Here is a 15076-nt window from a genome sequence, read left to right as displayed (position 1 = left end):
TATGCATTATGTTCATTTTTCTGATGTTTGTATTTAGTTGTAATATCACGACGCGATCGGACAGAAGGAGAAAGATCAGGATTTTCCGTCGAGTTGTTCCAGGACTCCGTCTTGGTTACCGGAGTTGTATATTAAACAGTCTTTAGTATGAAAATTCCCATTTCGTTGCATATATATTTTCGCGACATATATATTGCCTCCCATTTATAGCATTATACAGTTTAGAAAATGGAATCATAGCTTTAGAAAATGCTAATAGAACACAAGAAACGATTATGAAATTGCAATAATAAATTCGAGGATGATTTAAATAACAATATCACAACAGAAAGATTCAACAGGAAGACAAAAGCAGAAAATATAAGGTATATCAAAAAATAATAAAGATGTGCAAATATCACAACAGACAACTACGGACGGTAAGGAGTCGGCGTACCTTAAAAGTATGCAAATAAACTTTAATATTGCGAATTGTGATTCCGCGTTAATCAATCAATATTTACATACCCAGATAGCAAAATAAGATGAGAGTTTTGACATAATTATGGCAAACAATTAGAACACTCGAGATATATCTAATGATACTGTCATAACCAAATAATTATTAAAAATGTTTAAGTTTTATTTTACACTCCCAATTATATTTTTCAGTATCAAATTCTATTATTACACCAACAGTCTGTGGATAAACGGCGTATTCAAAAGAACAATATTTTTTCACATCATCTAAAACGACATTTTGTTTACAGGAAAATGTAAAGTTATTAAACTCATTCATTTTTACTGATTTCTGGTTGTAGGTCAGAGTTAACGTTCTTTATTTTCAGTTGTAACTGATTACGGATTTCTTGGGTTGGTTTTTGTTCTGTTTTATAGAGATTTGTATAATATTCGTGCGTCGTCTGTACAATTTCTTTTATATTGTTGGTCTCCACTCCTTCTTTGTTTTTTATGCTATTAATTTGTATGTTTCCCAGGTTCTGTTTTAAGCACTTCATGTTTTTATTTTTTTCGATTGTTTTGTTTATTTTTTCTTCCTGTAATCTCCGTTTACACTTCTTGATATTTTATCTAATAGTTTTGTTTATTTCTTTATATTCCATTTTATTTCTGTCCCCTTGTTCTAGTAATGTTCTTGTGTACATAAGAACCTTTGTTACCTGGGATATGAAACTTTCTTTTTTTGTTGTTGTCTGTGCTATTTCTTTACCCACTTCCATTAGAGTTTCAGTAAATATCATGTTTATTTCACCGATATGTTTGTCTTCTATACTTTCCTTGGTCGGCAATATTTCCTTTATTCTCTCTTCGTACGTCTGTTTTTCTTGTTTTAGTTTTTCTATGTCTAATTTCTGATTATTTTCAATGATCAGCTTGGCTCGGACTAGTCTATGGTCGCTACCAGTTCAGAAGCGATTTAGGGCTGTACGTCTTTAACCATGGATTTTTGCGTTGAAAGAATATAATCAATTTCGTTTTTATGTTCACCATTGGGAGTAATCCATGTCCATTTTCTTTGGGTTTTTTTTTTCTTAAAGAATGTATTCATTACATATACATAGTTGCTTCTCCTCCAAGTAATTCATTTGCTTCTCCTCCAAGTAATTCATCAATGTGTGTCCTCTATCATTTCTTTTGCCGTATCCATGGTGTCCTACTTTGTCTTCTTCTTTACATAGTTGTTCTCCTATTTTGGCATTGAAGTCCCCGATTATTAGCGTTAATTTTGATTTCTTTTCTTCCATAGCTGTTGTTATGTCTTCGTAAAAATGTTCAATATCTTCATCGCTGTAGGTACCTTGTTGGAGCGTATACCTGTATGATTTTTAAGGAAGTTCTTTTTAATTTAAGCGTCGAGCAAAGTATAGTCTGCAAAATTTGATCTGACGAACAAATGCCTGAATAATGGAGCATAAGCTTAATATGTCTGTTATGTCTTCTTCGTTATTAGGTCCCCTAACGTTGGCAATTACATTGGAGAGTTGTTTACGGTCTTCAGCTAATCGGAATAGTTGTTCGGCAGTGCGTATTCCTGTCCAATTGAGAATGTTTTTGAGCCATGATATCTGCTTTCTTCCTATTTCTCTGCGGCCATCGATTTTACCTTTCGTAATAAGCTGAGGATCCTGTACCGGTCTCCTTTAAGAACATGCCATAGGTATAAAGTTTTCTTATTTTAAAGTTTTCAGCAAATCACGAACGGTATTATTGCTCAATTTAACACAGCTTCGTTGGTATGCATCGCTGTACAGGGTATTCGGAGCATTCTTCTAGGCGATTCTATACTTGGGTCTAGTTGGTCTATAATGTAGCATCTCAGATATTTAAAGTAAGTAACTCTCTCAATGTTTTGGTGATCTATCTGTAGGGAAGCATTGTCGTGAGATTGGCGAGTAAATATCATACATTTTGTCATAAAAGCATTCATTTTTAGACCCATTTCTTTTCTTGTATTTACGCAATCCAATAACCCTTAAAGGCTCTGGAGACTGTCGCATAAAATAACAATGTCGTCAGCGTATCTAAGATTATTGATCAGTTCCCCAGTGATTTTCACTCCAAAGTCATTATCTTGGAAAGTCTGTTTGAAAATTATATACGAGTAGATATCAAATAACAGCGGGGATAGAATGTATCCCTCTTTGAATGTAACATTCGCTGGTTAATCGACTATCGACTCGTACGACTACTTTTTGCTGCCATTACAAGTTTTATATGATACGTAGGTCTCTACCATCAATGCCTTTGTTTCTTAATATGTTCAAAAGCGTTCCATGCTGTATCCTATCAAAAGCCTTTTTGTAAGTGATGAAAGACACATAAACGCCTTATGTTAGTCGCATTTTTGGAGGAGTACATTTAAGTCAAAAAGTGCCTCACGTGTACCCAGGGCATTCCTAAATCCAAACTGGTTTCCATCTAGATCTCTTTCGCAATGACTTTATATTCTTTCATAAATAATGAGAAGAAAAATTTTCACTTTGTGTCTCATCAGACTAATTAACCTGTATTCGTCGCATATTTTTGCCCGCTTGCCTGAGAAAAACCATAAGGAATGAAGCCAAAAATGTATGTAAGAATCTTCTTCTTCTTAAAGTGCCTATCCGTTCCGGATGTTGGCGATCATCACGGCTATCTTTACTTTATTTATTGCAGCGCGGAACAGTTCAGTGGTAGTCGTGTTATACCACTTTCGCAAATTTTGAAGCCAGGAAATGCGTCTTCTTCCCGGTCCTCTCTTACCATTCACTTTCCCTTGGAGAATCAGCTGGAGAAGGCCGTAACGTTCTGGATTTCTCATTACATGTCCTAGATATTCCAACTTTTTAGTTTTGACGGTCATGAGAATTTCACATTCTTTCCCCATTCTACGCAGGACCTCCACATTAGTAACTCTGTCAACCCAGGATATACGTAAGATGCGCCTATAACACCACATTTCGAAAGCTTCGAGCCGATTCATAGATGCAACAGTCAGTGTCCATGCTTCCATTCCGTAGAGCAGAACTGTGAATATGTAGCAGTTCAATAGACGGCATTTTGTTTTTAATGATATGTCTCGACTGTTGAAAATGATTCTCATTCTAACGAATGCTGCTTTTGCTTTTATTATTCGCTGTTTAATTTCTGTTGAGTGGTCCCATTGGCTATTTAAATTGGTGCCTAGATATGTATATTGCTCGACTCTTTCGATATTCTGTTGGTTGATTGTAAGTTGAGCGTTTAGTATTGGTTTTTTACTAATTGTCATAAATTTAGTTTTCTTTATGTTAAGAGCTAGTCCGTATCTGTTGCTGACTTCTGTTATGCGATTTGTTAATATCTGTAAGTCATTCAGATTATCGGCAAAAACTATAGTGTCATCTGCATATCTAATGTTATTCAACCATTCACCATTTATTAGTATTCCTTTCGCACAACCGTCTAAAGCTTCCTTAAATACCCATTCAGAATAAATGTTGAACAACAATGGAGACAAAATACAGCCCTGTCGTACTCCACGTTCTATTGCAATTTTATCAGTTAACTGATCTTCTATTTTGATTTTGGCCGTTTGATTGTAGTAAATGTTTCTGATAATTCTAAGATCTTTGTTGTCAATTCCAATTTCTTGCATTAGAGTCATTAATTTGTCATGTTTTACTCTGTCAAATGCCTTCTGGTAATCTATAAAGCATACGTATATGTCACAATTCACATCCCTGCATCTCTGAAATAGCACCTGTACAGCAAAAAGGGCCTCCCGTGTTCCCAGAGCATCACGAAATCCGAATTGTGTTCTTGTTAGTTGTTCCTCACATTTTGTATATATTCTTTTGTGAATGACCTTTAGAAATGTTTTAAGTAAATGGCTCATAAGGCTTATAATTCTATAGTCTTCGCACTTTCTCGCATTAGGTTTTTTTGGAAGATTTATAAAAGTTGACACTAACCACTCTTGGGGAACCACGCCCGTATCATATATACTGTTAAATATATTTGTCAACCATTTTATGCCATCATAGTCCATAAGTTTTAAGAATTCTGAGTGAAAATTATCAGGGCCTACTGCTTTACCATCTTTGGTGCTTTTGATGGCATATTTTACTTCTTCGACTGTAAATGGTGGTCCAGATTCGCAATTGGTGTTTGTTGTAATACCAGTGTTACTTCGTATATCTTCAAAAGTTTTTTCTACGTATTTAATCCAAATATCTCTTTTATGCTCTATTTCCAGTACTATGTTTCCCTGATTATCTGTCAGGAATCCAGTGTTCTTGAGTTTATATAAGCCTGCCGCTTCTTTAATCTTTTTATGGAGGTTAAATGAATCATATTTTTGTTGTAATGACTCTATCTCTGTACACTTCGAGCTAAACCAATTTTCTTTTGCTATTTTAATAGCCCTTTTTATTTCGTTATTTATGTTGTTGTAGTAATTCTTATTATCTTTAGCGTTTCTTCTGTCTTCCATCATACATAGAATCTCCTCCGTCATCCATTCCTTTTTATTTGTTCTTTCAGGTTTTAAGTATTTCTCTGTTATTTCTTGATTTACTTTGTGCAAATTTTCTAGTTCTACATCTGTGTTATCTGTTTCTGTATGGGCCCATGGTTTTTCTGTACGAGCCCACGTTTTTTCTTTTAGGCGTTTTTGTACCTTTTCCTTTACTGTTTTATTTTTCAGTTGGTTAATATCGTACTTCTTAATTTTTGGTCTTTGAACTTTCTTTAAACTAAGTTTCATTTTGGCGATAAGTGGATTGTGGTCCGAATTTATGTCGGATCCCGGGTACGCTTTAACAGATGTTATAGAGTTTCTAAATCGTTTGTTAATAAGAATATAGTCTATTTGATTTCGTACTGTGTGATCTGGAGTATCCTGGGGAGATTTCCACGTATATAGTCGTCTTGGAGGAAGATCATAAAAGGTGTTTGTCACTACGAGCTGTTCTTCAGTTGCAAATTCAATCAAACGGTCTCCGCGTTCATTACGTTCCCCTAGACCAAAGGATCCCACTAAATTTCCACTTTGTCCTTTGCCAACTTTGGCATTAAAGTCTCCCATTATTAGTGTTATTTCGTTTTTCCGAATCCTTTTGACAATATTAGTAAGGTCATTGTAAAATTCTTCTATGATTTCTTCTGGGGCGTCCGCTGTAGGAGCGTATACTTGAATAATGTTTGTTTTTATGGGAGTTGTGTTTAGCTGAACTAGGAGCATCCTTTCTGATACAGGTACAAAGTGACTGACACAGTTGGCGATTTTATTATTCATAATTAGGCCCACTCCATTTATATGTAAGAATGGAGTAGGGAAAACATAAAAAAATTGTAAGATTATCAGTAAAAGTTTATTATTGCGAGTTCTTCTTGCGAGAAATCTCTTGTTTTATTTACTATTATCGCAAATACGATTAAAACAATAACAAAGTTATTTTACCGACTTTCCGGTAATTTTCGCAACATAATTGTTACTTTTAGATAAAAATGCTCACTTGGGTGTTCGTAACATTTAGGTTGGTGCAGGGGGGTCTTGTAAAACGGGGAGGGGTCAAAAATCTTCAAAAATTGCGTTATATAATATTTGAACGCCCCCAAATGTACGTAAAAATGTGAGTTTGATTAACTACTTTATGAACGTAGTGATATAGCGGTGGGATCTAGTACTATAACAAAGTACAATTAATAATAGTACAATATTTAATAAAAAATCACAAAATAGGTGAATAAATTAATTCTAAGAAGCAGCATACCTTAACCTAAATATTTTATCTCGTATTGCACATGGGCCATAGAACAATAATACTAAAATTAAAATGAATACAATAAACAAAGCGACATAAAAATATAACAATACAATAATTGGTCCGTAAATAAAGTTGTCTGTAATGATGTTAATACAGTGCATTATAAATTTTTCTTTTATTAGCATATTAGCAACACATAACAGAAATTTAATGATTAAAATAAATAATTTATATTGTAATTAATTGCACATTTATTGTTCTGAATACCATTACGGTCAACTGGCATACACAAAATGTTTGAGTAAATCATTTAAATTTATCTAAAGTTCTTTTTTTACTACTACTACTAAGGATTTCCACAGTTTTCACTGTCTTCCTTCACTCAACCGTTTTCTCCAATTTTCCCTGTCATTCCAGTCTCCATCTCGCAGGGTTCTTTTCTCCATAGCCTCGTCGATTTCATCTCTGAATGACCTTCGGGGTCTTCCTCTCTTTCTTCTTCCAATCGGGCTCCATTCTGTGATTTTGTTTATCCAGCGTCCTCTGTCCGCTCTTCTGACGTGGCCGTACCAGGATAGTCTCTTCTCCTCTATATAGTCGATTATGTCTGATTGCACTCCCATTCTCCGCTTAATCTCTGCGTTTTCAATTCTGTCTCTTTTTGTAAGTCTACAGCTTCTCCTCAGGAACTCCATTTCTACTGCTCTTATTCTACCTCTATTTCTCTTGTTTATTGTCCAGTTTTCGGACCCATAAGTCAGGATACTTCTTGTCAGGGTGTTATATATTCTCTTTTTTGTCTTTATCGTAATGTTGTTATCCCACAACACTGAGTTTAGTTGTCTTATACAGTTTCTTGTTTGTCTCAGTCTGTTGTTTATAACTTCTTCTGTTGTTCCCTGGTTCGATATTATGGTTCCTAAATACTTGAATTTATATGTTCCATTTATTTGTCTTCCCTCGTCTATCTCTAGGTTTCTCATATCCTTGTTTTCTGTTGTTAGGTATTCGGTTTTCTCTAAGTTTATTTCCATTCCGTTGTTTTTATATTCTTCTTCTAGTTTTCTGAGCATAAAGCTGAGATCTTCTTCATCTTGTGCGATGACTACTTGATCGTCGGCAAAACTTAAGGTGTATAGGTATTCGTCTCTTACTGGTATGCCCATTCCTTCGCACTTTCTCCTCCATGGTTTGAGTGTCTTTTCCAAGAATATTTTAAACAGAGTAGGGGACGTAGCACAGCCTTGTAGAAGTCCTTTTGTCGTCTTAAATGGATTGTAGGCTTTATTTCCACATTTAATAGCTACTTTGTTTTCTTTGTATAGTGCTTTAACTGCTTTTATTAGTGTTTGTCGGATTCCGAGATCATTCATTGCTTCCCATAATTTGACTCTAGGTATTGAGTCATATGCTTTCTTTAGATCAACAAAGGCCAGATGGACCGGTCTACCTTTTGCCATTTTCTTCTCTATCAGTTGTTCTAATGTGTACGTATGATCTAGGCATGATTTTCCTACTGTGAACCCTGCTTGGCCTTCTCCAATTTTTCCTATTATTTCAGTTTCTAGTTTTTCTTTAATAATTTTCCCGTAAAGTCTACCTACCGACGATATTATACTAATTCCTCTATAGTTTTCACATTTTTTCCTGTTTCCTTTCTTATGTATGGATGTGATGTATGCTTGTGTCCATTCCGCAGGTATTTCTTCTCCATTTAGTCCTCTTTCGAACATTCTATGTAGCATGCGAAATAACTTTTCCGTTCCGTTTTTAATTAGTTCGTTTGGTATTCCTCCGGGTCCTTTGGCTTTTTTGTTCTTCAATGTCTTGATTGCTCTCTTAACTTTGCTCTTTGCTCTTTTTTTACAGAATGATATTTCTAAAACCCTCTCTTTAATTACCTAGTGTATACGATAATAGATTGATATTAAACTAGCCTTTGATAGATGGTGCTACTTGATACCGAATTGGTTTCGGTGTTGACATTTGCCATTCACGACATGACACCTGTCAAAATTTTAAGTTTTAAAAACAATTAGTTTGGTTTTTACAGCCGTCAAAAGCAAGCAAATTTTGTGTTTTCGTATCGTTCGGTGATTAAGTTCCTCCACAAAAAGGGTAAAACGAATGTGCAAATCAAAGCCGACCTGGACGAAGTTTATGGTGAGATTGCACATTCGTTAGCAACAGTAAAATTTTGGAAAGCTGGATTTGTTCGTGGTCGTACGAGTGTTTTTGATGATGAGTCAAATGAAGTCACCACGCCGGAAATGATCAACAAAGTCCATGACATGATTATGGCAGATCGTCGAATTAAGCTCCCCGAGTTAATAGAGGTCCTAAACATTTCCTACGAATGCGTACACAACATTGTTCACCATCATTTGGGCATTAAAAAGCTATCCGCGCGACGGGTGCCGCGTTTGCTGACAATCGATCAAATGCAAAAACGTGTGACCACTTCGGAGACGCTTTTGGCAATGATACGGCGCGATCCAAAGGATTTTTTTCGCCTATTTATCACCGTTGACGGCACAAGAAGCAGAGGATAACCACGAATGAGATGGATTGATGATGTGGAAGAAGACCTACAGATTCTAAGGGTTAGAACATGGAGGGAAGTTGCCAGGAATCGACAGGAGTGGCGACTTCTTTGTGAGCAGGCCAAGATCCACAACGGATTGTCGAGCCACTTATGATGATGATCACCGTTGACGAAACCTGGGTGCATTATTACACACCGGAAAACAAAGAACAGTCGAAACAGTGGCGCAAACGCGGCGAAGGGTCGCCGAAGAAGGCAAAGAGTGTACATTCGGCCGACAAATTGATGGCAACTGTTTTCTGGGTTGCAAAGGGCATCATCCACATCGACTACTTGGAAAAAGGAAAAACAATCAATGGTGAGTACTACGCAGCATCATTGGACCGATTCGTTGCCGAATTGCGTCGAAAACGCCCCGGTTTGGAACGCAAAAAAGTGCTCTTTCGCCAAGACAATGCACCGGCTCACCGATCGGCCGTCGCCATGGCAAAATTACACGAATTGGGCTATGAATTGGTTGAACACCCACCGTATTCCCCAGATCTTACCGTCAGCGATTTTTTCCTGTTTCCAAACCTAAAAAAATGGCTCGGAGTAGGCCGTTTCGCAACAAATGATGAAGTCGTCTCTGAAACTTCGGCCTATTTTGAAGAGCTCGAGCAAAAGTACTATTCGGATGGAGTAAAAAAATTGGAACATCGTCTTACTAAGTGTATCGAGCTAAAAGTGGACTATGTTGAGAAATAAATCGATTTAATTCCAAAAAACTTGTTTTTTCTATCAAAGGCTAGTTTTATATCAATCCACCCTCGTACAAGGATGTTTGATGAGGATGTTTTCCACTGTTTCATCGATTATGAGAAAGCATCCGACGTAAAACACAAACTAATGATAAAATATCTACAAGGGAACCAAACAGCAAAATTAGGTCTTCAAAATGTCAATGAACCGGAAGATTTCTGAATAAAAAAAAAGGAGTAAGACAAAGTTGTATGTGACGTTCTCACATACAACTCACAATCCACACTAACTGGAACAAAAACTACTTTGGAACTTTGGAAGAGATTTCTAAAGCAGCACATATTAAATATGGCTTTTTAAGTAAACAGTTGGAAGAAACCATTTACATTTCAAGTAGCGTCTGTTAAACAACATTTCACAACTACTTTTCACATTTGTACTATGGAATTCATATGAATACATATGCACCTTTGAAGTACATACTCTCTAAATTTTGAATTTGTGCAAGTTTCTAATGATATGTATCCACAAACTATAACATCAGAATTTAAGCTTCAAGCAATAAAATTTCTAAACACTGTCATTATATTTGCACAACAGTAGAACATGAAGAAATAAACCAAATGTCTAAAGAACACAGAAAGATATAAGGAAGTGTTATGGAAAATGGAAATGTTTAGATAGCATGTTTTGAGTGGAATACCTAGAGCATATTTGAGGAGCCTAGAAGCCAAGGGGTACAAGTGACTAAATATTGATAATGAGAAAAAAAGGTTTAAGTTTAACTCTCTTTTAAAATTATAAGTAATTGTTTTATACACATAAAACACTTTTAACGAAGTTAACAGTCTATTGCATTTACCTTTGTAAATTCCATGAGGATTGTTTTTTGTTACTGATGTCCTTCCAATGTTTTTCTGTGGCCAAACAATGTTTTTAACAACTTTTTATTAAACTGATGATGGAATGATTCAATTTCGAAAAGATCTTCTTTAAAATAAAAGTTTTAAGCTTTTAATAAGCATTTTTTTATACCTTGATATATACGAACACCACATGCTTTGTATTCAATAGGTATACTAGCCACTCCTGGATATCTCCACTTCATAGTTTTGTTCCAGTTTCACTTTTAATTTCAGGTTAATTATTTTTTTTATAACTCTAAAAACTTTACTTATTTTAACTAATGTACTAGTTAGTGGCAGCTGTAGGTCAATGACTATGGTACTAGCTCACCAGCCAGCTGCCTCAGGTTTGAGACCCCACATAGACACCATAAATTTTTCAATTCCTAATTTAACTGAGCTGCTGCCATGCTTCGAATCACATACGCTATAAAGCTATCAGTCTTGGCTATGTAAGTAGTCTTTGACACTAACACTTGAGCCAGAAGGTTACACAAATGGAAGATAAGAATAAGGTTAGTGGATGAAGTAGAACATGATATGACAGAAAATGGCTTAAGAAAAAAAGAAGTTAAATACTACAAATTATACATAAAGCCAGGAATTGCAAGAATGTGTACTAGATCATCATATAACGGGGGTCCTACGGCGATTGCCGCTTCCAGCATTTCAGCCTCCATCTTTTCCTATCTCTCCAATCTCCCTCTTCTAAGCCTCTAAATTGCATTGTTTTTGTAATTTCTCTTCTCCAGGAATTTGGTGGTCTTCCCCTTTTTCTTCGTTCTGGCGGAACATACATTAAGGCTTTCTTTGGCCACCGCTCCTCCTCCATTCTCATCAAGTGACCATACCATTGTAATTGCCTTCCTTGTATTCTATCTGAAAGAGTATCTCTAATTCCTATACGGTTTCGTATTTCCTCATTCCTGATTCTTTCCATTCTCGATACTCGACATGACCTTCTAAGATAATCCATTTCCACAACGTCTACTTTATCTCGTTCATTCTTTGTCATCGTCCAACATTCGGCACCATATGTGGTAATTGGTTCTACAATTGCTCTGTATACGCGAAGTTTGATATGCATCTTTATTTTATTAGACCACAGTAATGAATTTAGTATTCGGATGCATTTTTTCCCTTGGGTTATTTGGTTTTGTACATCTATCTTAACTCTGCCATCTGCTGATATGATGCTTCCTAGATATTTATACTGGTTGCAGCCTTTTATGACTGCGTTTTCAAGCCTCAGATCTGTGGTATTTCCTCCAATTTTTAAATATTCTGTTTAATGTCTACTAGATACTCCTAGCTAAATATGTCTGCACTATTGTTTTGTTGATGGTTTATGATTTTTATATGAAACTTAAGATGTACATCTAAAATACCAGTGTCAATATTTGACTACCAAAAATGAAATGTGTCAATAGAACTGTTAAATAATTCAACAATGTATCTCTAGGTTTATAAGTTTTCTTGATATAATTTGCTGTTTCATTTATTTTATTAATAGCTACAAAGATATCAAAAAAGCTATTATAACTTTAGCGTAACACATTATTTTCCTTTTATCAACAATAATGTATATTATTTTCAATTATACATTCTCGAATTGTACTTAAAATTTATTCAGATCTGATTTAAAATGAAGTAAACTGTTTATTAAATATCTAGAGTTTATGTTCTTAAATTTTAAAAACTATGGGTAATTCTTGGTATTATTATTATATTTCGGAGATTGTAAAATCACCATTACTTTACATAATCACAAATAAATGCTTACCTTTAATTTTAAGGTAACATCAGGATCAATGTCATTATATACCAAAATATTCTGTTTCATATTGAAACTTTCTCGTACCCCAAGATGGTAAAATAGGGTACTTTGTTGTGCTGGGAAAGATAAGTCAATGATAACAACATCTGCATTATAAAAGCTGCTCACAACATTAGCTTCTCCAAAATCTAGTTTTTCAAACTACAAGAAAACATTATTAGGACTTTGTTGTATTAGCTGTTAATATTATTACCTGGAGATGATTAAAATTTGCCCCTACTTGAAGACAAGCTTGTTTAATTTCCTCCAATGCCTTTTTTCTTTGTAAGATATTTTCATTTTGGATAATATCTATAACACAAACAACATCCATCTGACTCTTGGTCATTGTGCTGCCAGTGTGTACTGTAGTCCCAGATATATCAGAATGTGATCCAACACTGTCTGTTATGCTGCGACATTCTACAAAAATGTTTATTTTAACAATATTATACAGCAAGATTGTATGACATAACATTTTGTTGTTTTAATGAATCATATTTCCATACCTGTTTCAGTTTCCAAGACGGTTGTTATTGGTGGAATAGGCATGTTTGTTTTATATTGCAGAAATAAAGTGCAGACTATCAGTATTTGAATGTAAACAGTGATATCTGATTTGCCATATGCAGAAGATAATCCAGATAAGACCTGTTGTCGTTCACTTAGCTTCTTTCAATAACTCCCTCCTGAATATAAATTGTATAAATGGATGTTCTTTATCAAATTTAATTTCATTTTATTAAGTTTCAATTGAAGTTATAAATAATAATAAACTTGCATAATTGGATAGGACAAAATAATTCTTGTTGACATAACGAATGACATTTGTCAAAAGTGATACTTGTTCTATGCCACTAACATTCACAGAGCAACAACTACTAGCATAAATACTCTGTGCTAATTTCTCGTTTTATGCCATGCGTCGAGCTTAAGTACGTTGAACGTTCGATAGGATAATAAATAATTTAAGATTCTTTAGATCAGTTTTATTTGATTAAATATAACTAAATAAAATATAAATTATAGCCATCGAAAAAAAACCTACATAGTGTGGTATGTGCAATAAATATATCTATGGTTGGAATTTTAACCACTTGCATATACTGACATGCATATTAAGCTAAATTACCGTTTACAATTTTTTAATTTAAATCAATTAAGTAATCAATAAAAATTTAATGTTTTTAAATGATTTTTAAACAAAGCTTAAATTGCCAAATACAATGACATATATGTCACGAACTGACATTAAAATTTATCAAATGCAAAATGGCTAAAGTGCAAACTTCCGTTGTTTCAGTGCAAAACCCACAACTTCCTTTACTATTATGATTTTTGATTTTTTTCGACAGAATTTATTTTCGATTTTAATTTTAAATCGCAATATAACTAATAGATGGCGACATACGTATAATAAAGGAACCTAGGATTAACGAGATTAACAAAATAAATGTCGATATAGGACTTTTCATCAGCCGCCATGTTTTTCGTACAGACAGATTTATATAATATATTATATATTATACGTCATACGTTTATAAATTTATAAACAAATATTTTTAAATAAATATTGTTATTTAATAAACAAATAATGGTTTGAGAAAATTTATAAAATAATATATGTCGTGTCTTTAAATGATTTAGAGCCTGTATCACTCTTACATTGTATTCCATAACAACAGCGCTTCGTTGTTCTTTTTCGTACAGGTATCATAATAATAATAATCGATTAAAAAAATTGATTTGCTATAAAAAATGAATGGTTTTTTACATTATATTTGAAAAGTGGATATTGGCAAGTGGAGATGGGGCCAGCAGACAAAGCTAAGATAGCGTTTTTGACTGGTCAAGATTTATGGCAATTCACTGTCCTACCTTTTGGTCTCTGTGATGCCCCAGCCACCCGTGTTTGAACGTTGAAGAGATTACATTGAAAGATTTGTGTCATCTACTTAGATGACGTAATTGTTTATAGCCAAACTTTTGACGAATATCTCCATAATCTTACCAGTGTTTTCAAAGAATTGCGAATCTAAAATTAAATCCCAAGAAAGATCAGTTATTGCAAACGCAAGTGACCTTCCTTGGACATGTGTTTTCATCTGAGAAAGTGAGTAAGAATCCTGAGAAAATAAAAACTGTTAAGAGCTGGCCAGTTTCTGTACACAAGCATCAATTAAGATCCTTTGTGGGTTTACTATCGTCGCTTTGTAGGAGGATTTATTGGCATTACAAAACCTTTACATAAGCTAACGGAAGCAGACCAACAGTTTGACACTGGAATGAACAGTGCCAAAAAGCTTTTGATAGACTGAAAGACTCCCTCACTACTGCACCAATATTGTCATTACCACATTCCAAAGCAAGTTTCGTAGTCGATACTGATATTAGAAACGTGGGTTCTAGTGGCGTTCTTTCGCAAAACATCGATGGAACAGAACGTGTTATTGGATACTTTAGTAAAGTCCTCTCCAAAGCTTAAAGAAATTATTGTATAATACGAAGAGAATTACTGGCTATGGTGAAAACATTGGAACACTTCCATAAGTTTCTATATGGACGAAAGTTCCTTATTCATACCGATCACGCCTCTCTCCAATGGATCCTCCAATTCAAGAACCCCGAAGGACAGGTTAGTCGATGGTTAAAAATCATTAGGTATAGTCAATTGTATAAGGACCCAAATTGGACCAGGAGAGCATTGAAGTTCCACAATTATTCGTGCTGAACAACTTGCAGATGATGATATTGCACCAATTCTTACCACGATAGAAAAAGATACGGGTCGACCAACCTGGATTGAAATTTCTGACAAGAGTGTGATACTGAAAAGTTC

The 15076-nt window shown here is 34.7% G+C and overlaps 1 protein-coding gene across 3 annotated transcripts in view; it reads right to left on the bottom strand.

Annotated features, from left to right (window-relative positions):
• Ask1 (apoptotic signal-regulating kinase 1) overlaps nt 1-13045 on the bottom strand; it is a 78762-nt gene extending 65717 nt beyond the window's left edge. For all 3 annotated transcript variants that reach the window (XM_072538546.1, XM_072538547.1, XM_072538548.1), the window contains exons 1-3: nt 12747-13045; nt 12452-12660; nt 12205-12399 (exon numbers count right to left, since the gene is read on the bottom strand). In XM_072538546.1, the coding sequence (XP_072394647.1) occupies nt 12205-12399; nt 12452-12660; nt 12747-12789 (447 nt within the window). In that variant the 5' untranslated portion in view covers nt 12790-13045. The remainder of the gene's footprint in view (nt 1-12204; nt 12400-12451; nt 12661-12746) is intronic.
• Nucleotides 13046-15076: the final 2031 nt, after the last annotated feature.

This window comes from Diabrotica undecimpunctata, chromosome 7 (assembly GCF_040954645.1).
Source record: "Diabrotica undecimpunctata isolate CICGRU chromosome 7, icDiaUnde3, whole genome shotgun sequence".
NCBI lineage: Eukaryota > Metazoa > Arthropoda > Insecta > Coleoptera > Chrysomelidae > Diabrotica > Diabrotica undecimpunctata.
Note: the sequence above shows the minus strand (reverse complement) of the source record. Positions and strands in the feature narration are given on the sequence as shown.